This window comes from Oncorhynchus kisutch, linkage group LG22, assembly GCF_002021735.2.
Source record: "Oncorhynchus kisutch isolate 150728-3 linkage group LG22, Okis_V2, whole genome shotgun sequence".
Lineage (NCBI taxonomy): Eukaryota > Metazoa > Chordata > Actinopteri > Salmoniformes > Salmonidae > Oncorhynchus > Oncorhynchus kisutch.
Genome location: NC_034195.2, coordinates 51,772,195 through 51,795,876, shown reverse-complemented (window position 1 = coordinate 51,795,876; position 23,682 = coordinate 51,772,195). Strand labels below are relative to the sequence as shown.

At 45.9% G+C, this 23,682-nt stretch overlaps 1 protein-coding gene across 1 annotated transcript in view; it reads left to right on the top strand.

Annotated features, from left to right (window-relative positions):
- The window catches only part of LOC109884512 (reelin), a 267,753-nt gene that overhangs the window by 162,910 nt on the left and 81,161 nt on the right, over positions 1-23,682 (top strand). Inside the window, 4 exon segments of the mRNA XM_031801457.1 lie at positions 17,412-17,444; positions 17,551-17,629; positions 20,283-20,379; positions 22,883-22,934. Coding sequence (XP_031657317.1) covers positions 17,412-17,444; positions 17,551-17,629; positions 20,283-20,379; positions 22,883-22,934 — 261 coding nt within the window.

The window sequence follows — 23,682 nt, the reverse complement described above, 5'->3', positions numbered from 1 at the left end:
CAGGAAAACCGCTATCAAAACAACTCAGCTCTTTCCTGATTTGATCATCCGTCGTAAACAGAGGCAGATTCGCAACTACCACCCTAGTTGAAGGAGTCGAAAGAGGAGAAATCAGCACCAACACATCCCTTACCAATATTCCACTCAATCAGCCTACCGACCAAATGTACTATTTTCATGAACACAACCACAGCTTTGTTCATTCTGGATGAAGAATGTTTAAATTCAGCTCCTACCTGTTTGCCGACTGTGAGCATAACCTCCTCCATCTTAACTTCATTCTAAGGAACACACCTGAATCCATGCCGTAACGACAGCATCTCCTCCGCGCTAGGCTGGGAATCCATCGCGCGTACCACACAGTTCAAACCACAGGAAACTAAAACTCTGTCTTCTTCCTCCCTAACTTAAAAATAAAATAGGGGGTACCGTTAAACTAACAGTGCGTTAACATTGTGCCATTTGTTAAGAAAAATTGAAAGAAAAGACCCAAGGAAAGAATCAAGAAAATAAGGAAGGACAAGAGCCCTCCACACGGCCTCTCAACTACAAAACACTCCCAGCATGCACTGAGAGAGAGACAGAGATGTGTGAAGGTTGCAGAGAGAGAGATATTAAACAGCAGGCTCTGCTCCCACTTACTGGTCTTAGGCCAAACCACACAGCTAACAACATTGGACACTTTTTGGAACACAAAGCCGTCAGTATCTCACTAACACAGACATTGTCATCCTACAAGATACCTGGTATAGAGGAGATGGATCCACTGGTTGCCCTCTAGGTTACAGAGAGCAGGTAGTCCCATCCACCAAACTACCAGGAGTAAAACAGGGAAGAGACTCGGGAGGGGGGGACATGTACTAGTCTGTGGCGACCTAAATGCCAGAACTGGACAAGAGCCTGACACCCTCAGCACACAGGTGGACAAACACCTGCCTGGAGGTGACAGCATTCCCTCCCCCATATGCCCCCCTAGGCACAACTATGACAACATAACCAACATAAACAGGTCACAACTCCTACAGCTCTGTTGCGTGCTGGGTATGTACATAGTCAATGGTAGGCTTCGAGGGGACACCTACAGCTCATCTCTTGGCAATAGTACTGTAGACTACTTTATCACTGACCTCAAACCTGAGTCTCTCAGAGCATTCACAGACAGCCCACTGACACCCCTATCAGATTACAGCAAAATAGTACTGTAGACTACTTTATCACTGACCTCAAACCTGAGTCTCTCAGAGCATTCACAGTCAACCCACTGGCACCCCTGTCAGATCACAGCAAAATCACAGTCTACTTGAACAGAGCAATACTCAATCATGAGGAATCAAATCCAACGGAACTTTATAATGTTAAGAAATGCTATAGATGGAAGGAAAATAGTTTGGAAACCTACCAAAAAACAATTAGGCAACAACAAACTTCCTGTACAAACTTCCTGGACAAAATTTACTGGAATAATTTCCTGGACAAAATGTTTCACTATAAAAGTGAAGGTGTAAACTTGGTTGTAGAAAATCTTAATAGTATAATTGACCTCTCAGCTTCCCTATCAAATAAAAAAAATCAAGCAGAATACCTAAGGAAATAACAACAAATAACAACAATGACAAATGGTTTGATGAAGAATGTAAAAACCTAAGAAAGAAATTGAGAAACCTGTCCAACTAAAAACATTGAGACCTTAGTCTACTCCTTCACTATGATGAATCACTAAAACAATACAGAAATACAATACGGAAAATAAGGAACAGAACATCAGAAATCAGCTATCCATAGACTCTAACCACTTCTGGGAAAATTAGAAAACACTAAACAAACAACAACATGAAGAGTTATCTATCCAAAATGGAGATGTATGGATAAACCACTTCTCCAATTTTTTCGGCCTTATAACAAAGAACAAACAGCAATAACATATACATGATCAAATACTGCGTTGTCATTAACAGCTCGTACATTTCCTCATTGAAAATAATGTACTGAGCAAATGTCAAATTGGCTTTTTACCAAATTATTGTGCGAGAGACCACGTGTTCACCCTGCACACCCTAATTGACACCCAAACTAACTAAAAAACAAAGGCAAAGTCTTCTCATGCTTTGTTGTTGTTAAAAAAGCTTGTGACTCAATTTGGCATGAGGGTCTGCTATACAAACTGATGGAAAGTGATGTCGGGGGGAAAACATACGACATTATAAAATCCATGTACACAAACAACAAGTGTGCGGTTAAAATTGGCAAAAACACACATTTCTTTCCACAGGGCCGTGGGGTGAGACAGGGATGCAGCTTAAGCCCCACCCTCTTCAACATATATATCAACGAATTGGCGAGGGCACTAGAACAGTCTGCAGCACCCGGCCTCACCCTACTAGAATCTGATGTCAAATGTCTACTGTTTGCTGATGATCTGGTGCTTCTGTTCCCAACCAAGGAGGGCCTACAGCAGCACCTAGATACTCTGCACAGATTCTGTGCCCGACCTTGGCCCTGACAGTTAATCTCAATAAGACAAAAATAATGGTGTTCCAAAAAAGGTCCAGTTGCCAGGACCACAAATACAAATTACATCTAGACACCGTTGCCCTAGAGCACACAAAAAAACTGTGAAGAACCAACACCATTGTAAATACAACCCATATTTATGTTTATTTATGTTTATTTATGTTTATGCCGTTTTTGTACTTTAACTATCTGCACATAATATGACATTTGAAATGTCTTTATTCTTTTGTAACTTTTGTGACTGTAATGTTTACTGTTAATCATTTCATTGTTTATTTCACCTTTGTTAATTATCTACTTCACTTGCATGTTTCCCATGCCAATAAAGCCCTTACATTGAACATTGCGAGAGAGAGAGAGAGAGAGAGAGAGAGAGAGAGAGAGAGAAAGAGAGAGAGAGAGAGAGAGAGAGAGAGACAGAGAGAGAGACAGAGAGAGAGACAGAGAGAGAGAGAGACAGAGAGAGAGAGAGAGAGAGAGAGACAGAGAGAGAGAGAGAGAGAGAGAGAGAGAGAGAGAGAGAGAGAGAGAGAGAGAGACAGAGAGAGAGACAGAGAGAGAGACAGAGAGAGAGAGAGAGAGAGAGAGAGAGAGAGAGAGACAGAGACAGAGAGAGAGACAAACCTTCCATAACAAAGCCATCACCTACAGAGAGATGAACCTGGAGAAGAGTCCCCTAAGCAAGCTGGTCCTGGGGCTCTGTTCACAAACACACCCTACAGAGCCCCAGGACAACAACACAATTAGACCCAACCAAATCATGAGAAAACAAAAAGATAATTACTTAACACATTGGAAAGAATTAACAAAAAAACTGAGCAAACTAGAATTCTATTTGGCCCTACACAGAGAGTACACAGCGGCAGAATACCTGACCACTGTGACTGACCCAAAATGAAGGAAAGCTTTGACTATGTACAGACTCAGTGAGCATAGCCTTGCTATTGAGAAAGGCCGCCGTAGGCAGACATGGCTCTCAAGAGAAGACAGGCTATGTGCTCACTGCCCACAAAATGAGGTGTAAACTGAGCTGCACTTCCTAACCTCCTGCCCAATGTATGACCATATTAGAGAGACATATTTCCCTCAGATTACAGAGATCCACAAAGAATTCGAAAACAAATCCAATTTTGAAAAACTCCCATATCTACTGGGTGAAATTCCATAGTGTGCCATCACAGCAGCAAGATTTGTGACCTGTTGCCACGAGAAAAGGGCAACCAGTGAAGAACAAACACCATTGTAAATACAACCCATATTTATGCTTATTTATTTTATCTTGTGTCCTTTAACCATTTGTATATATATATAATATGACATTTGTAATGTCTTTACTGTTTTGAAACTTCTGTATGTGTAATGTTTACTGTTAATTTTGGTTGTTTTTCACTTTATATATTCACTTTGTATGTTATCTACCTCACTTGCTTTGGCAATGTTAACACATGTTTCCCATGCCAATAAAGCCCTTGAATTGAATTGAATTGAATTGAGAGAGAGAGACAGAGAGAGAGATCTCTCCTTGCCCCATCACCTTCTCAACATCAACTCTACTGACACAGTTCCCTAGTCGTCTCCCCTCCAAAACCAGACATCTGTTTGGCAAAACACCCGTTTAGGTCTTCCATTTACACCTCCAGCATTACTCACAGACAGACACAGAGAAACACAAACAGACACAGGAACCTACTGCCAACCTCCAGCATTACACTCACAGACAGAAAGAGGAGCCAGCAGCTGGAGGGCAGGGCCGGCTGGGGAACACAGATTTGGACCTTACAACTTACACATCATGGAATAGTGAGTATGAGTGTAGAGAAGCAGAGGGAGAGAGAGAAAGAGAGAGCTATGAAAAGAGAGAAAGAGAGAAGGACAGAGAGGAATAGAGAAAGAGGAATAAGAAGGAAAGTGAAGCGAAAGAGACAAGGAGAGCAAGAGGAAGATGAAGAATTAAAGATTGTGAGTTAAGATAAATGAGAGATAGACTAATGGGGTTGAGAATGAGATGGAGAAAGAGAACATGAGCGAAAGAGAGAGGAGGAGAGGAAAAGAGAGGAAGGAAGAAAGTGGAGGACAGCATAGTAGTACATTTACGGTGTCGGTAACGAGAGTCTCTCCGGTGAAGGAGGGATGGAGGGAGGGAGGGTGTTAATGAGAAAGTTGAAGGTCGTAAATTGTGGGTGATGACGGCTGCGGGGAAGACATCAAACGCTGTTAAAAAATAAGGGAAGGAGAAAAAGGAGGGAGGGAGAGGCAGATGAGAGGAGGATGAGTGCGGGCAGCTGACCTCGTTACAGGCCAATTCCTAAACATCCAATAGTATCTCTCTAACTTTCTCTCTCTCTCTCTCTCTGTTATACGGTGGTGAAAAACTGTCAGGATGAAATCTGAATTACAAACGAGGTGGGAATATGCCAGGGGCAAAAGAGGAGGAGAGGAGAATAAAAGGAGAAGGAGATGGAGGAAGAGAGAGAGAGAGAGAGAGAGAGAGAGAGAGAGAGAGAGAGACAGAGAGAGAGAGAGAGAGAGAGAGAGAGAGAGAGAGAGAGAGAGAGAGACAGAGACAGAGACAGAGAGAGAGAGAGATAGAGAGACAGAGAGAGAGACAGAGACAGAGAGAGAGAGAGAGAGAGAGAGAGAGAGACAGAGAGAGAGACAGAGACAGAGACAGAGACAGAGAGAGAGAGAGAGAGAGAGAGAGAGAGAGAGAGAGAGAGAGAGAGAGAGAGAGAGAGAGAGAGAGAGAAAGCTGGTTGGATGAATTGATTGACAGACGGGAGAATGGGAAAAAAAAGAGAGTTGTAGTTGAATCAGGGAAAGATGGACATCACTCCGTTTTGTTCCACTGGGGTACACACTGGAAGCCGTGTTCTCGATCTACACAACTAATCTGTCTCTCTCAGTCCCTGGTTCTCCTGCCAAACTCTAAACCAGAAGCTTCAGAAGACACACAGGACTTCCTGGTGGAATGCCCGAAGCACTCAGAAGACACACAGGACTTCCTGGTGGAATGCCCGAAGCACTTTGACTCTGCAAAACAGAGAGAATTATTATATTTCAATTGACCTGACGTTAGGGCAAACAAATTTAGAGGAAACAAGTGGGTGTATGAAGTACAAAAATAAACAGACAGATGGAGATGAAGAGCTGGTTGGATGGAAAACGAAAAGACAAAAAGAGAGAAACAGAGAGGGAGATTTGGTGAAGGTTTTGGTCCACGGTCCTTTGTCAGCAGTAGTTGGGTTTAGCTGCCATCCAATTGTAGTCAGTGTGAGTGAGAAACTGAAGAATCCTTTCTTTATCAATCTGTCCCTATACCAACCCTGAGAGTGACATGGAGAGTACTATATCAATCTGTCCCAATACCAGCCCTGAGAGTGACATGGAGAGTACTATATCAATCTGTCCCAATACCAGCCCTGGGAGTGACATGGAGAGTACTATATCAATCTGTCCCAATACCAGCCCTGGGAGTGACATGGAGAGTACTATATCAATCTGTCCCAATACCAGCCCTGGGAGTGACATGGAGAGTACTATATCAATCTGTCCCAATACCAGCCCTGAGAGTGACATGGAGAGTACTATATCAATCTGTCCCAATACCAGCCCTGGGAGTGACATGGAGAGTACTATATCAATCTGTCCCAATACCAGCCCTGAGAGTGACATGGAGAGTACTATATCAATCTGTCCCAATACCAGCCCTGGGAGTGACATGGAGAGTCCAAACTGTCCCAATACCAGCCCCGAGAGTGACATGGAGAGTCCAATCTCTCCCAATACCAGCCCTGGGAGTGACATGGAGAGTACTATATCAATCTGTCCCAATACCAGCCCTGAGAGTGACATGGAGAGTACTATATCAATCTGTCCCAATACCAGCCCTGGGAGTGACATGGAGAGTACTATATCAATCTGTCCCAATACCAGCCCTGAGAGTGACATGGAGAGTACAATATATCAATCTGTCCCAATACCAGCCATGGGAGTGACATGGAGAGTACTATATCAATCTGTCCCAATACCAGCCCTGGGAGTGACATGGAGAGTACTATATCAATCTGTCCCAATACCAGCCCTGGGAGTGACATGGAGAGTACTATATCAATCTGTCCCAATACCAGCCCTGAGAGTGACATGGAGAGTACTATATCAATCTGTCCCAAAACCAGCCCTGAGAGTGACATGGAGAGTCCAAACTGTACCGAGCAAAGTTTCCTTCCTCAAATGGAGGATTAGTATTCAAGCAGGCATTTAAAGATACCAGAAGGGCTCAAGCCACTTCAGAAACTTCATGTGCTAAGACTCAGCTTTGAGGAGCAGGAGAAATTAAAGCTATCTAAAGCAGGGTTATGATCCACAGAGAAGGAGATGGAGGGAGGGAGGGAGAGAGCAGAAGAGAGAGAAGGAGAGGGAGTGAGGGAGGGAGGGAGGGTTAAATTTCTCCATCACTCCTCTCTCTCTCTCCATCACTCCTCTCCTCTCTCTCTCCATCACTCCTCTCCTCGTCACTCCTCTCCTCTCTCTCTCCATCACTCCTCTCCTCATCACTCCTCTCTCTCTCTCCATCACTCCTCTCCTCATCACTCCTCTCTCTCTCCATCACTCCTCTCCTCTCTCTCTTCATCACTCTTCTCCTCTCTCTCTACATCACTCCTCTCCTCATCACTCCTCTCTCTCTCTCCATCACTCCTCTCCTCATCACTCCCCTCTCTCTCCATCACTCCTCTCTCGCTCCATCACTCCTCTTCTCTCTCTCTCCATCACTCCTCTCCTCATCACTCCTCTCTCTCTCCATCACTCCTCTCCTCTCTCTCTCCATCACTCCTCTCCTCATCACTCCTCTCTCGCTCATCACTCCTCCCCTCATCACTCCCCTCTCACTCCATCACTCCTCCCCTCTCTCTCACCAATCACTCCATCACTCCTCTCCTCCTCCAGCATCCACTCCTCTCCTCTCTCTGTCTCCATCACTCCTCTCTCCTCTCTCTCACCAATCACTCCTCTCCTCTCTCTGTCTCTATCACTCCTCTCTCCTCTCTCTCACCAATCACTCCTCTCCCCTCTCGCTCCATCACTCCTCTCTCCTCTGTCTCACCAATCACTCCTCTCCTCTCTCTCTCATCACTCCTCTCACCTCTCTCACCAATCACTCCTCTCCTCCTCCAGCATCCACTCCTCTCCTCTCTCTGTCTCCATCACTCCTGTCTCCTCTCTCTCACCAATCACTCCTCTCTCCTCTCTCTCACCAATCACTCCTCTCCTCTCTCTGTCTCCATCACTCCTCTCTCCTCTCTCTCACCAATCACTCCTCTCCCCTTTCGCTCCATCACTCCTCTCTCCTCTCTCTCATCAATCACTCCTCTCCTCTCTCTCACCAATCACTCCTCTCCTCCTACAATGTCCTCTCCTCTCTCTGTCTCCATCACTCCTCTCTCCTCTCTCTCACCAATCACTCCTCTCCTCCTACAGCGTCCTCTCCTCTCTCACTCCATCACTGTATACTTCTTAGGAAATACTTTTCCTCTCTTTCTTAGTTAGTGGCCATAAAGAAACTGACTGTTGAGTTGTGGCCGGTGTGCAGAACTAGAGACTCACGCCAAGAGGTTAAAAAGGAGGGGAGGGCGGTGTATGGCAGAGTCTCCACAGGCTGAGGATTGGTGGCTGGGGGAGACAGAAGGGAGAGAGGGGGTGCCGAGCAAGGACCATGTCTTGGGAAGGCTAAGAATGAAGGGAAGGAGAGATGCCTAAGGTGGAGGCTGACGGCGTAGTCACGTAGTGGGCAGTCCATCAGCCTCTCTATCTGGTGACAGCCCAGGTTCCTAGCTCCTTCCCTGGTGCTGCCAGCCCCTGTAATTTCCCCCAGGGGCATAAATCGTCTGTTTATGGGCCTGGAGGACGCTCAGATGAATTACTAAAGGACCGTATAACTCAGGACCATGCAGACAGTACACTGCTGCCTGAGGGACGGCTGATCACAGCCACGAAACCGAGGCAGGCAGCCAGTGAGATAGAGGATGATGGGGCTATTACAGGAGGAAGGGTGGTCTCTCCGCCCGCTGACGCCATCCAGTCATAGCTCATCACCCTGGAACCTTCTTTGTGGATCTCTCTCTCTCTCTCTCTCTCTCTCTCTCTTTCTCTCTCTCTCTCTCTCTCACTCACTCACTCACTCACTCACTCACTCACTCACTCACTCTATCAATTCAATTCGATTCAAGGGGCTTTATTGGCATGGGAAAATAAATAAGCATAAATATGGGTTGTATTTACAATGGTGTTTGTTCTTCACTGGTTTCCCTTTTCTTGTGGCAACAGGTCACAAATCTTGCTGCTGTGATGGCACACTGTGGTACTTCACCCAGTAGATTGGGTTTGTTTTCTAATTCTTTGTGGATCTGTGTAATCTGAGGGAAATATGTGTCTCTAATATGGTCATACATTGGGTAGGAGGTTAGGAAGTGCAGCTCAGTTTCCACCTCATTTTGTGGGCAGTGAGCACATAGCCTGTCTTCTCTTGAGAGCCAGGTCAGCCTTCGGCGGCCTTTCTCAATAGCAAGGCTATGCTCACTGAGTCTGTACATAGTCAAAGCTTTCCTTAAGTTTGAGTCAGTCACAGTGGTCAGGTATTCTGCTCTCTGTATAGGGCCAAATAGCATTCTAGTTTGCATTCTAGTTTGCTCTTCTCCAGGTTCTTCTCTCTGTAGGTGATGGCTTTGTTATGGAAGGTTTGGGAATCTCTTTCTTTTAGGTGGTTGTAGAATTTAACGTCTCTTTTCTGGATTTTGATCATTAGTGGGTATCGGCCTAATTCTGCTCTGCATGCATTATTTGGTGTTCAACGTTGTACACAGAGGATATTTTAGCAGAATTCTGCATGCAGAGTCTCAATTTGGTGGTTGTCCCATTTTGTGAATTCTTCGTTCATAATTTGATAGAGTGAGTTGGGTCTGCTCTATACCAAATTAGCATACCCCCTGAGTCCCTTCCCTGTTTCACACCTGGTAGTTTGGTGGATGGGACTACCAGCTCTCTGTAACCTAGAGGGCAACCAGTAGGTCCGTCTTCTCTATACTAGGTTTCTTGCAGGATGACAATGTCTGTATTTCTGATTTATTTGATGACGTCCGGGTTCCTGCTCTTTAGGCCAAAGGCAGATGATCTCAGACCTTGGATATTCCAGGATTATATAGTGAAGGCATTGTGTTCCATAAAGTGTCCAATGTTGTTGGTCGTGGTTTAGCCTCAGGCCAGTAGGTGTGAGCAGAGCCTGCATCTGATACATGCCATTGGCTTGGGCTAGTGTCAGAGTGGGTGTTGGGCCTGTTTGCCTGCTCACGGACTGGTCGTGTCTTCTGGCTAGTTCCCTCACTCTCTCTCTTCTTGCTCTTCTCTAAATCTCTATCTGATTACCTCCCCTGTCTTTCTTCTGTTCTCTTGCTCTCCTCTCTCCTTTCTGTTCTCTTGCCTCACTCTCTCTCTTCATTCTCGCTTTCCACTCATTCTTTCTCTCCTCATTCTTTCTCTCCCTCTCTCCTCATTGTATGTCTCTCTCTCCTCATTCTCTCTCTCTCTTAATTAGCTCTCTCCTCATTCTCTCTCTCCTCATTCTCTCTCTCCTCATTCTTTCTCTCCCTTTCTCTCATTGTATCTCTCTCTCTCCTCATTCTCTCTCTCTCTTCATTAGCTCTCTCCTCATTCTATCTCTCTCTTTCCTCATTCTCTCTCTCTCCTCATTCTCTCTCCTATTTATTTCTCTCCCTCTCATTACTCATTGTATCTCTCTCTAGCCTCATTCTATCTCTCCTCATTCTCTCTCTCCTCATTCTATCTCTCTCTCCTCATACTATATCTCTCCTCATTCTATATCTCTCTCTCCTCATTATATCTCTCTCTCTCCTAATACTATATCTCTCCTCATTCTCTCTTTCTTTCTTCATTCTCACTCTCTTGCTCGTCCCTCCCTCCTTTCCCAACCTTATTATCCTCTCCACCACTCAGGAGGGTCGGCTCCAGGCATACACAACATAATTGATCGCTTGCCCCACCCCTAAAATGCTAGGGCCCCCAGATCTCTCCACCCTCTCTCCACCCCTCTCCAACCACTTTCTACCCTCCTTCCACCTCTCTCCACTTCCACCACTCTCTACCCTCTCTCCATTCTCTCCACCTCTCGCCATCCTCTCCACAATCTCTCCACCTCTCGCCAACCTCTCTCTACCTCTCTCCACTTCCACCTATCTCCGCCCTCTCTCCCCCCTCTCTTCACCCTCTCTCATCGTTTGAAGTGGCTTTAGTGAACAGAGGCCCCATACTTGTCTCATGGAGGTTGCTATGGTTATGGGTGCTGGGGAGACCCTCCTGGCCCACCCCCTGTCTATAATGATTTTTGAACAGAGACAGGTGCTACAGGAAGGATCTCTAACACACAGAGATTATACACACCCCCACACACAGATAGACAGACATTATACACACCCCCACACACAGATAGACAGAGATTATACACACCCCCACACACAGATAGACGTAGATTATACACCCCCCCACACAGACAGACAGAGATTATACACACCCCCACACACAGATAGACATAGATTATACACACCCCCACACACAGATAGACAGAGATTATACACACCCCCACACACAGATAGACAGAGATTATACACACCCCCACACACAGACAGACAGAGATTATACACACCCCCACCCACAGATAGACAGAGATTATACACACCCCCACACACAGATAGACAGAGATTATACACACACACACAGCTAGACAGAGATTACACACACACACACACAGACAGACAGCCATTAAATAATTTGTACACAAAAGACTGAAACCCAGACAGCCTCTAAACAGGATGTTGGTGTCATGCTGTCGTTCTGAAACCCAGACAGCCTCTAAACAGGATGTTGGTTTCATGCTGTCGTTCTGAAACCCAGACAGCCTCTAAACAGGATGTTGGTGTCTTTCTGAAACCCAGACAGCCTCTAAACAGGATGTTGGTGTCTTTCTGAAACCCAGACAGCCTCTAAACAGGATGTTGCTGTCTTTCTGAAACCCAGACTGTCTTTCAACTCTCTTTTATCTAAACCTTTCATTAGGACACTGTGGCTTTAAATAAGATAATTACGGCCCAAACAGAAAAGAGAATGAGAGTGCAATACTATTAGCCTGATGAGAGAGTAATTACTGGAGAACACACACACACACACACACACACACACACACACACACACACACACACACACACACACACACACACACCGTGAAGCACTCATCAACAACAACAACAATCCTGGGTCCTGTTGAGTAATTGCAACAGCCAGACCTCAACGACTCAACTTCTGATATACAGCTGAGTCCGGCATACCCATACTCTGTGGAGGGAGGGAGAGAGATAGAGGAAGAAGGAAATAGCAGCAGAGGGAGAGAGAGAAGGAGAGAAGGATAGAGAGAAGGAGAGAGAGAGAGAGAGAAGGAGAGAGGGAGAGAGAGAAGGAAAGAGCAGGAGAGGGAGAGAGAGAAGGAGAGAGGGAGAGAGAGAAGGAGAGAGGGAGAGGGAGGGAGGGAGGGAGGGAGGGAGGGAGGGAGGGAGGGAGGGAGGGAGGGAGGGAGGGAGGGAGGGAGGGAGGGAGGGAGGGAGGGAGGGAGGGAGGGAGGGAGGGAGGGAGGGAGGGAGAGAAGGAAAGAGCAGGAGAGAGGGAGAGAGGGGTAGAGAGAAGGAGAGAGGAGAGAGGGAGAGAGGGGTAGAGAGAAGGAGAGAGGAGAGAGGGAGAGAAGGGTAGAGAGAAGGGAGAGAGAGAAGGAGAGAGGGATAGAGAGACGGAGAGAGAAGGGAGAGAGGAGAGAGAGAGAAGGGAGAGAGGGAGAGAGAGAAGGAGAGAGAAGGAGAGCGAAGGGAAGGAGATTTAAGATGACTTGTCCTGCTCTCTTTGTACCCAGATATCCGAGACTGCTAAAGCTTTACTGTAGTTTCTCCTCCCCCTGCCTCCTCTGGCTGTTCATCCCCTCTGGTTTGGGATGTTATAGAGTGAGTGTGAGTGTGTGTGTGTGTGTGTGTGTGTCTGTGTGTGTGTGTCTGTGTGTGTACATGCCTGCGTGTCCGTGTGTGAGTGAGCCCTGGCCCCGGGAGATACAGACATTAGCAGAGATGAACCCCTAATACAGAACGCTGTAATGGAAGTCTTTAAGAAACTAAGAGGGGGATTAATCTGATGGAAATGAGGCTACTGTCTGCTCCTCGTGCAGGGGTTAGAGAAGAGAGGGAGTGGGAGGAGGGGGAGAGGGAAGGAGGAGGAGGAGGGGGAGAGGGAAGGAGGTGGAGGAGGGGGAGAGGGAAGGAGGAGGAGGGGGAGATGGAAGGAGGAGGAGGAGAGGGAAGGAGCAGGAGGAGGAGGAGGAGGAGAGGGAAGGAGGAGGAGGGGAGAGGGAGAAGGAGAAGGAGGGGGAGTAGAAGAGAGGAGGAGGATGGGGAGGGAGTGGGAGGGAGTTTCTGTGACTTTCTCCTGCCAGACAGACACATCTTTCTCCTGCCAGACAGACACATCTATCTCCAGCCAGACAAACACATCTTTCTCCTGCCAGACAGACACATCTTTCTCCAGCCAGACAGACACATCTATCTCCAGCCAGACAGACACATCTTTCTTCAGCCAGACAGACACATCTTTCTCCTGCCAGACAGACACAACTTTCTCCTGCCAGACAGACACATCTTTAGATAGAGTCTGAGAGGGAGTGCTTATTAGAGAAAGAAGGAAAGGAAAGGAGGGAAGTGAAGAAGGACACGTCCCTGAAGGCCTCATCCTGTCCATCAGTGTGCAGAGAGGTGATGTGACGTGGACATACTTATTAAGGTGGAAATAGGTATGTTTCTAATACACACACACACACACACACACACACACACACACACACACACACACACACACACACACACACACACACACACACACACAAATACACACACACACACACACACACATAGGTATGTTTCTAATACACACAAATACACTGCAACATTTTCCCTTCGTTAAGTTGTAATAAAAATGCTCATGATTAGTGAACAGGGAAAACTAGAGCTCGGGGACTGGGGTTTGATAGATCCCTCTAAACATGTTTTGAATCAGCAGACATTTTAGAGGATTAGGAGTTGAAGGCCCTTTGATCTCTCTTTAATGTGTTTTAACCACACACACAAACACACACACACAAATGCACAAATACACACACACACACACACACACACTCACCCAAACGCACAAATGCACACACACACACACACACACACACACACAAACAAACCCAAACGCACAAATACACACACACACGCAGACCACTGCAGTCATACTCGGTCACTATCTCAGTCCCTAAAGTCCCTCTTCTCTGTCCTCTCAAACAGAACGCTAAGACTCCCCAAACTTTTACTTTACACTCAGCACTAAACTAAAGAATCACCCCACCAATCCCCCTTTGAATGGCTGAATGGCAAATCCTCATAATAACTTCCAGTATTAGAATCCAATGTGGAGAAATGAGGCCAGCTTGAAGGAAATAGAGCAAGAGGGGTAGGACTATGGAAAGACGTTTAATTTAGGGGGGGGGTTTAAAGTCCGATTTTTATTTTTAATAATCCCTCTAGCCCTCCAAAATCCTGATTTGGGTTCCATTGTTTACAGAACAGTTTGGTGGGAAGAGGGATCTCCCTCTCTGTCTGAGACGCTTTAGGGAACAGTGTCGGATTTGGGGGAGAGTTGAAAGCCATTGAAAGCACCTGTAAGTTTCTTATATGAAAGTTGGGGATGAGAAGGCAAATGGGGATTTTTATCTGGACTAAAGACTTGGGTTTATCAGATGTGTACGCTTATTCTGGATGTAGAAAACACAGTGGGAGATTATCCCTCTCTTGTCTTCAACTGAGAATTAAATCCCTTTTAATGAAGATAGTGATCTAGACAGGTTTGAAAAAGGGAAGAGAGGCACGAGGGTCTCAAGTCATCGAGGTCATTATTTGTACGAGATGTTCATTAAAGAGTACTGATAAAGAGCTACTGAAATAGTCTAAAGTACAGTAAAACACTCAGATGTCTGCAATAATCTTATGATCTTTGACTGCTCCCTTTTTTCTTTTGTTCAATAAGAAGACGGATTGATGTTTCAGGGGATTTTTCAAAGTCAGTTGAGCATCTTTCTGCCTTTTCATCAACCCGGACAGAAATGTGCTCACATTGTAATGCATAACAGGTTCTGCTCGGTTCACTTGATTCAAACTCAGCCTACACAATCTTCCTCTGCCTCACTTCCTCTTTCTCCTTGTCTCTCAGAGAGCTCTGTCTCCTGGGAGAGTTTAATGGTGGCATTATGACAGTGGTTTGGCAACAGATTAAGGACGGGTCGGGGGAGCGAGGAGTGCTAATTGGCAGGCAACCGTTAATCAGATCCAAGTGGAACCTTCATTACTTTATTAGTTAATTAGTGAGAGGAATTAACATCATGACTGGACCTGAACAACACCACTATCCACAGCTAGGGAGAGTGCACACTGTGACAACAAGGACTGGAACCACACAATGTTATTTTTTGCTTCGAAGCTAATTGAAAAAAATGTCCTCCGTTTTTATCCCAGTGGAAACACTTGCCGCTGCTCAGTTCGGTCCTTTCCATAGTCATGTGATGTGTTTCCATAGTCATGTGATGTGTTTCCATAGTCATGTGATGTGTTTCCATAGTCATGTGATGTGTTTCCATAGTCATGTGATGTGTTTCCATAGTCATGTGATGTGTTACCATGATTTCCAGCTCCCTGCCTGGACTTTGTCCAATTCAGAGGGACTGTTAGGTGTGGGACACATCACACAGGGGCTGATATGTCTAGGTACACATCACACAGGGACTGATATGTCCAGGTACACATCACCCAGGGACTGATATGTCTATGCACACATCACCCAGTGACTGATATGTCTAGGTACACATCACCCAGGGACTGATAGGTCTAGATACACATCACACATCGACTGATAGGTGTGGCACACATCACACAGGGACAGATATGTCTAGGTACACATCACCCAGGGACTGATATGTCTAGGTACACATCACACAGGGGCTGATATGTCTAGGTACACATCACCCCGGGACTGATATGTCTAGGCACACATCACACAGGGACTGATATGTCCAGGTACACATCACACAGGGATTGATATGTCTAGGTACACATCACACAGGGACTGATATGTCTATGTACACATCACCCAGGGACTGATATGTCTAGGTACACATCACCCAGGGACTGATATGTCTAGGTACACATCACCTAGGGACTGATAGGTCTAGATACACATCACACATGGACTGATAGGTGTGGTACACATCACACAGGGACTGATATGTCTAGGTACACATCACCCAGGGACTGATATGTCTAGGTACACATCACACAGGGGCTGATATGTCTAGGTACACATCACCCAGGGACTGATATGTCTAGGTACACATCACACAGGGACTGATATGTCTAGGTACACATCACACAGGGACTGATATGTCTAGGTACACATCACCCAGGGACTGATAGGTCTAGATACACATCGCACATGGACTGATAGGTGTGGTACACATCACACAGGGACTGATATGTCTAGGTACACATCACCCAGGGACTGATATGTCTAGGTACACATCACATAGGGACTGATATGTCTAGGCACACATCACACAGGGGCTGATATGTCTAGGTACACATCACACAGGGGCTGTTATGTCTAGGTACACATCACACAGGGACTGATATGTCTAGGTACACATCACACAGGGGCTGATATGTCTAGGTACACATCACATAGGGACTGATATGTCTAGGTACACATAACCCAGGGACTGATATGTCTAGGTACACATCACCCAGGGACTGATATGTCTAGGTACACATCACCCAGGGACTGATATGTCTAGGTACACATCACACAGGGGCTGATATGTCTAGGTACACATCACCCCGGGACTGATATGTCTAGGCACACATCACACAGGGACTGATATGTCTAGGTACACATCACACAGGGATTGATATGTCTAGGTACACATCACCCAGGGACTGATATGTCTAGGTACACATCACCCAGGGACTGATATGTCTAGGTACACATCACCCAGGGACTGATATGTATAGGTACACATCGCATAGGGACTGATATGTCTAGGTACACATCACCCAGGGACTGCTAGGTCTAGGTACACATCACATAGGGACTGATATGTCTAGGTACACATCACCCAGGGACTGCTAGGTCTAGGTACACATCACCCAGGGACTGCTAGGTCTAGGTACACATCACCCAGGGACTGATATGTCCAGGTACACATCTCCAAGGGACTGATATGTCTAGGTACACATCACCCAGGGACTGATATGTCTAGGTACACATCACCCAGGGGCTGCTAGGTCTAGGTACACATCACCCAGGGACTGCTAGGCCTAGGTACACATCACCCAGGGACTGCTAGGTCTAGGCACACATCACCCAGGGACTGCTAGGTCTAGGTACACATCACCCAGGGACTGATATGTCTAGGTACACATCACCCAGGGACTGCTAGGTGTGACACATCACACAGGGGCTGATATGTCTAGGTACACATCATCCAGGGACTGCTAGGTCTAGGTACACATCACCCAGGGACTGATATGTCTAGGTACACATCACCCAGGGACTGCTAGGTGTGACACATCACAGATGACACTCTGGCTACATTAGCAGCAGTGTTTGACTCTGAGACTGGAGGGACATGCCTTGGCTGACCTACTCCACCCTCAACTATCTTTCAGATGAAGGGAATACAGTTCTGGGTTAACTGACATGCCTTCTCTCTGTTTCAGCTCCCACTGAATCCCCGTTGAGACCCAGTCTTGGTGAGTGTTTGGTTTCTAACACACGTTTAAAGCAATCTAATATGGTTATACCCAATTTGTTAGTCCTTATTATTGGAGCCTCAACCAAGTTATGTGTGACCTCTAGCTGAGATCCATGGTAACCATGCTGTGCTACGTGATGACTTTGACTCCAGCCTTCAGGGAGAACTGGACCCCAGGATCTGGTAGGTAACACATATATATAGGTACCAAATATATACTGTAGGTACCAAATATATACTGTAGGTAACAAATATATACTGTAGGTACCAAATATATACTGTAGGTACCAAATATATACTGTAGGTAACAAATATATACTGTAGGTAACATATATATACTGTAGGTAACAAATATATACTGTAGGTAACAAATACATACTGTAGGTAACAAATGTATACTGTAGGTAACAACTACATACTGTTGGTAACAAATATATACTGTAGGTAACAAATACAATTTTTTTAATGGTTTTTAATGTAATACCTACATAGGCGTATAGCGGTGTCATGGATCCTTCTGGAACTTTCATTGTGCACACCAGGCCCCTGTTCCCGCTGATTGTACTTGTATATATGTGTCTGTTGGTCACCATGGTGCTGTCCAGTAGTGTTACCATGTCTGTTGGTCACCATGGTGCTGTCCAGTATTGTTACCGTGTCTGTTGGTCACCATGGTGCTGTCCAGTATTGTTACCATGTCTGTTGGTCACCATGGTGCTGTCCAGTATTGTTACCATGTCTGTTGGTCACCATGGTGCTGTCCAGTATTGTTACCATGTCTGTTGGTCACCATGGTGCTGTCCAGTATTGTTACCATGTCTGTTGGTGCGTGAGAGTACCTGTGCTGTGTGTTTGGGCTTTCGTGCCCTTGTGGATTGTGCAGATGATTACAGGTCTCGTCCCGTGTGTTCATCATTGTGTGTTATTTATTCGAGGTTCTCCTCGCTCTTTTGTTTTGGGTTTCAATCCTGTGTTTTTGTTACGTGTTTGTTTGGTCTTCAACCCAGTGTTTTTGTTACGTGTTTGTTTGGTCTTCAACCCTGTGTTTTTGTTCCGTGTTTGTTTGGTCTTCGTTCCCGTGCCTTTACACAGCACGCCGTAATTTGGGCTGAATAAAAAACCCTGTTACACATTCCTTCGTCTGTCTCCCAAAACCATTATGCCAACGTGACAAGAGGCCTATTATCAGCAACCATCATTCCTGTGGGCCGCTGTACGCCTATATAGGTATTCCATTAAAAATCTGCCGTTTCCAGCTACAATAGTCATTTACAACATTAACAATGTCTACACTGTATTTCTGATCATTTTGATGCTATTTTAATGGACAAAAAAATGTGCTTTTCTGTCAAAAACAAGAACATTTCTAAGTGAATCCAAACTTTTGAATGGTAGTGTATATAGGAAACAAATATACAGGTAACAAATATATAGGTAACAAATATATAGGTACCAGGTAAATAGATACCAAATATATAGGTACCAGGTAAATAGATACCAAATATATAGGTACCAGGTAAATAGGTACCAAATATACAGGTACCAGGTAAATAGGTAACAAATATATAGGTACCAGGTAAATAGATACCAAATATATAGGTACCAGGTAAATAGATACCAAATATATAGGTACCAAGTAAATAGATACCAAATATACAGGTACCAGGTAAATAGATACCAAATATATAGGTACCAGGTAAATAGATACCAAATATATAGGTACCAGGTAAATAGGTACCAAATATATAGGTACCAGGTATATAGATACCAAATATACAGGTACCAGGTAAATAGATACCAAATATACAGGTACCAGGTAAATAGATACCAAATATACAGGTACCAGGTAAATAGATACCAAATATACAGGTACCAGGTAAATAGATACCAAATATACAGGTACCAGGTAAATAGATACCAAATATACAGGTACCAGGTAAATAGATACCAAATATATAGGTACCAGGTAAATAGATACCAAATATATAGGTACCAGGTAAATAGGTAAATGTTTTCTGTCAAAAACAAGAACCCACACTTTTGAATGGTAGTGTATATAGGAAACAAATATACAGGTACCAAATATATAGGTAATACATTTATAGGTACCAAATATATAGGTAACAAATATATAGTTACCAAATATACAGGTACCAGGTATATAGGTACCAAATATATAGGTTCCAAATATATAGGTACCAGATATATAGGTACCAAATATATAGGTTCCAAATATATAGGTACCAGGTATATAGGTACCAGATATACAGGTACCAGGTATATAGGTACCAAATATATAGGTTACAAATATATAGGTTACAAATATATAGGTACCAGGTATATAGGTACCAAATATATAGGTTCCAAATATATAGGTACCAGGTAAATAGTATTTCACGTGATGTTGGAACAGAATCCAGATGGTGATTGTATTGATTTACTGCATGAAAACTTTTAACATGCATAAATTATCACTGCCTTCTAATGTACGTCACAAAAAGAGAGGTACATGCCACTACGAAAGGGTTCTGCGGCTGTCTCCATAGGAGAACCGTTTTTGGTTCCAGGTAGAACTCTTTTGTGTTCCATGAATAATTATTAAAGGAAAGGGTTTTACATGGAACCCAGCATAATTCTACCTTGAACCATAAGGGTTCTACCTGGAAACTGAAAAGGGTTATTCAAAGGCTTATCTTATTGGGAAAGTTGAACCGTTCTAGGTTCTAGGTAGCACCTTTTTTTCTTAAGAATGTACGGTAAATACTGACATTGTCTTTAATTGCATCTGCGGATTTGATCTAAATAAGACCTAACTCTCTCCCTCACCTCCACTCAGGTCAGAGAGCAGTAACTGTGAGGTGGGAGAGCAGTGTGGGGTTCTGATGCACGGCAGAGCAGTCACCTTCTGTGAACCCTTCGGAGAGAGAGAGCTGGTAACTATAACTGTACAACCACGTACATACCTCAATCTTTAATGTGTTTACATTAAAGTTCACCTCAACAACAGAATGGTGTGGGCTCACCTCAACAACAGAATGGTGTGGGCTCACCTCAACAACAGAATGGTGTGGGCTCACTACAACAACAGAATGGTGTGGGCTCACCTCAACAACAGAATGGTGTGGGCTCACCTCAACAACAGAATGGTGTGGGCTCACTACAACAACAGAATGGTGTGGGCTCACCTCAACAACAGAATGGTGTGGGCTCACCTCAACAACAGAATGGTGTGGGCTTACCTCAACAACAGAATGGTGTGGGCTCACCTCAACAACAGAATGGTGTGGGCTCACCTCAACAACAGAATGGTGTGGGCTTACCTCAACAACAGAATGGTGTGGGCTTACCTCAACAACAGAATGGTGTCGGCATACCTCAACAACAGAATGGTGTGGGCATACCTCAACAACAGAATGGTGTGGGCTTACCTCAACAACAGAATGGTGTGGGCTCACCTCAACAACAGAATGGTGTGGGCTTACCTCAACAAAAGAATGGTGTCGGCATACCTCAACAACAGAATGGTGTGGGCGTATACCGATAATAAAACATATTCATGAGAGTAGAGCGCTGATTGGCCAGCTCAGCAAATGAGCCAGCATTACATCACACTCTCAGAAAATAGCAAGCATTTTTAAAATGGTCTGTTTAACATGCTAGTTGGAGTTTTTTTTTAATGCCTGAACGAACACACACGACAAGAATGCTTGATCCACAACCCCTGAAGAACCATTAACCATGCAGTATTTATAATATATTTTTATTTTATTTAACCTTTATTTAACTCGGCAAATAAGTTAAGAACAAATTCTTATTTATAATGGCAGCCTACCAGGGAACAATGGGTTAACCACTTGGCTACCTGCCGCCCCTCCACTCTAACCACTAGGCTACCTGCCGCCCCTCCACTCTAACCACTAGGCTACCCTGCCGCCCCTCCACTCTAACCACTAGGCTACCTGCCGCCCCTCCACTCTAACCACTAGGCTACCTGCCGCCCCTCCACTCTAACCACTTGGCTACCTGCCGCCCCTCCACTCTAACCACTAGGCTACCTGCCGCCCCTCCACTCTAACCACTAGGCTACCTGCCGCCCCTCCACTCTAACCACTAGGCTACCTGCCACCCCTCCACTCTAACCACTTGGCTACCTGCCGCCCCTCCACTCTAACCACTAGGCTACCTGCCGCCCCTCCACTCTAACCACTAGGCTACCCTGCCGCCCCTCCACTCTAACCACTAGGCTACCTGCCGCCCCTCCACTCTAACCACTAGGCTACCTGTCGCCCCTCCACTCTAACCACTTGGCTACCTGCCGCCCCTCCACTCTAACCACTAGGCTACCCTGCTGCCCCTCCACTCTAACCACTAGGCTACCTGCCGCCCCTCCACTCTAACCACTAGGCTACCTGCCGCCCCTCCACTCTAACCACTAGGCTACCTGCCGCCCCTCCACTCTAACCACTAGGCTACCCTGCTGCCCCTCCACTCTAACCACTAGGCTACCCTGCTGCCCCTCCACTCTAACCACTAGGCTACCCTGCTGCCCCTCCACTCTAACCACTAGGCTACCCTGCTGCCCCTCCACTCTAACCACTAGGCTACCCTGCTGCCCCTCCACTCTAACCACTAGGCTACCCTGCTGCCCCTCCACTCTAACCACTAGGCTACCCTGCTGCCCCTCCACTCTAACCACTAGGCTACCTGCCGCCCCTCCACTCTAACCACTAGGCTGCCCTGCTGCCCCTCCACTCTAACCACTAGGCTACCTGCCGCCCCTCCACTCTAACCACTAGGCTACCCTGCTGCCCCTCCACTCTAACCACTAGGCTATCTGCCGCCCCTCCACTCTAACCACTAGGCTACCCTGCTGCCCCTCCACTCTAACCACTAGGCTACCCTGCTGCCCCTCCACTCTAACCACTAGTCTACCTGCCACCCCTCCACTCTAACCACTTGGCTACCTGCCGCCCCTCCACTCTAACCACTAGGCTACCTGCCGCCCCTCCACTCTAACCACTAGGCTACCTGCCGCCCCACCACTCTAACCACTAGGCTACCAGCCACCCCTCCACTCTAACCACTTGGCTACCTGCCGCCCCTCCACTCTAACCACTAGGCTACCTGCCGCCCCTCCACTCTAACCACTAGGCTACCTGCCGCCCCTCCACTCTAACCACTAGGCTACCAGCCACCCCTCCACTCTAACCACTAGGCTACCTGCCGCCCCTCCACTCTAACCACTAGACTACCTGCCTCCAGCTTTTTAGTGTATCTTGATTTCATTGACTCTCTGTTATAAGAAGCGTTACAGTCTGTCTGTCAGTCTTCCAAGCTTTTGATGCAGCTGCACTAGTTCAGTCGAGAGAAATACAAGCAACGAACACACGTTAAAAAACACATTCAGACAATGATCTGTACCCCTTCTCCTTCTAGATCAGCGTTCCTCTCAACACCAGCACAGCCTCCGTCCTGCAGTTTGCTCTCGGTGAGTACTATTTACAGCTTACTTAGCACTCCTTGTCTTGGGCACATATGGGTCATGTTGTACCACACATCATGCTGGCTAGAGTTACGTACTGATGGTTTAAAGAAGACCCTGAAACAACAAAGAGCTCTTACTTAGCATGTTGTCATATTTACATTTAGACATTCTCGCAAATACCACACAGTGTGTAATAAGTAATAGTCATCCTCTCTCCCTCTCCTCCACTCTCTCCCTCTCCTCCACTCCCTCCCTCTCCTCCACTCCCTCCCTCTCCTCCACTCCCTCCCTCTCCTCCACTCCCTCCCTCTCCTCCACTCTCTCCCTCTCCTCCACTCCCTCCCTCTCCTCCACTCCCTCCCTCTCCTCCACTCTCTCCCTCTCCTCCACTCTCTCCCTCTCCTCCACTCCCTCCCTCTCCTCCACTCCCTCCCTCTCCTCCACTCCCTCCCTCTCCTCCACTCACTCCCTCTCCTCCACTCCCTCCCTCTCCTCCACTCCCTCCCTCTCCTCCACTCAATTCAATTCAAGGGGCTTTATTGGCATGGGAAACATATATTATCATTGACAAAGCAAGTGAGGTAGATAATATACAAAAGTGAAATAAACAATAAAAATGAACAGTAAACATTTAACATACAGAAGTTTCAAAAGAATAAAAGACGTTACAAATGTCATATTATGTCTATATACAGTGTTGTAACGATGTACAAATAGTTAAAGTACAGAAGGGAAAATAAATAAACATAAA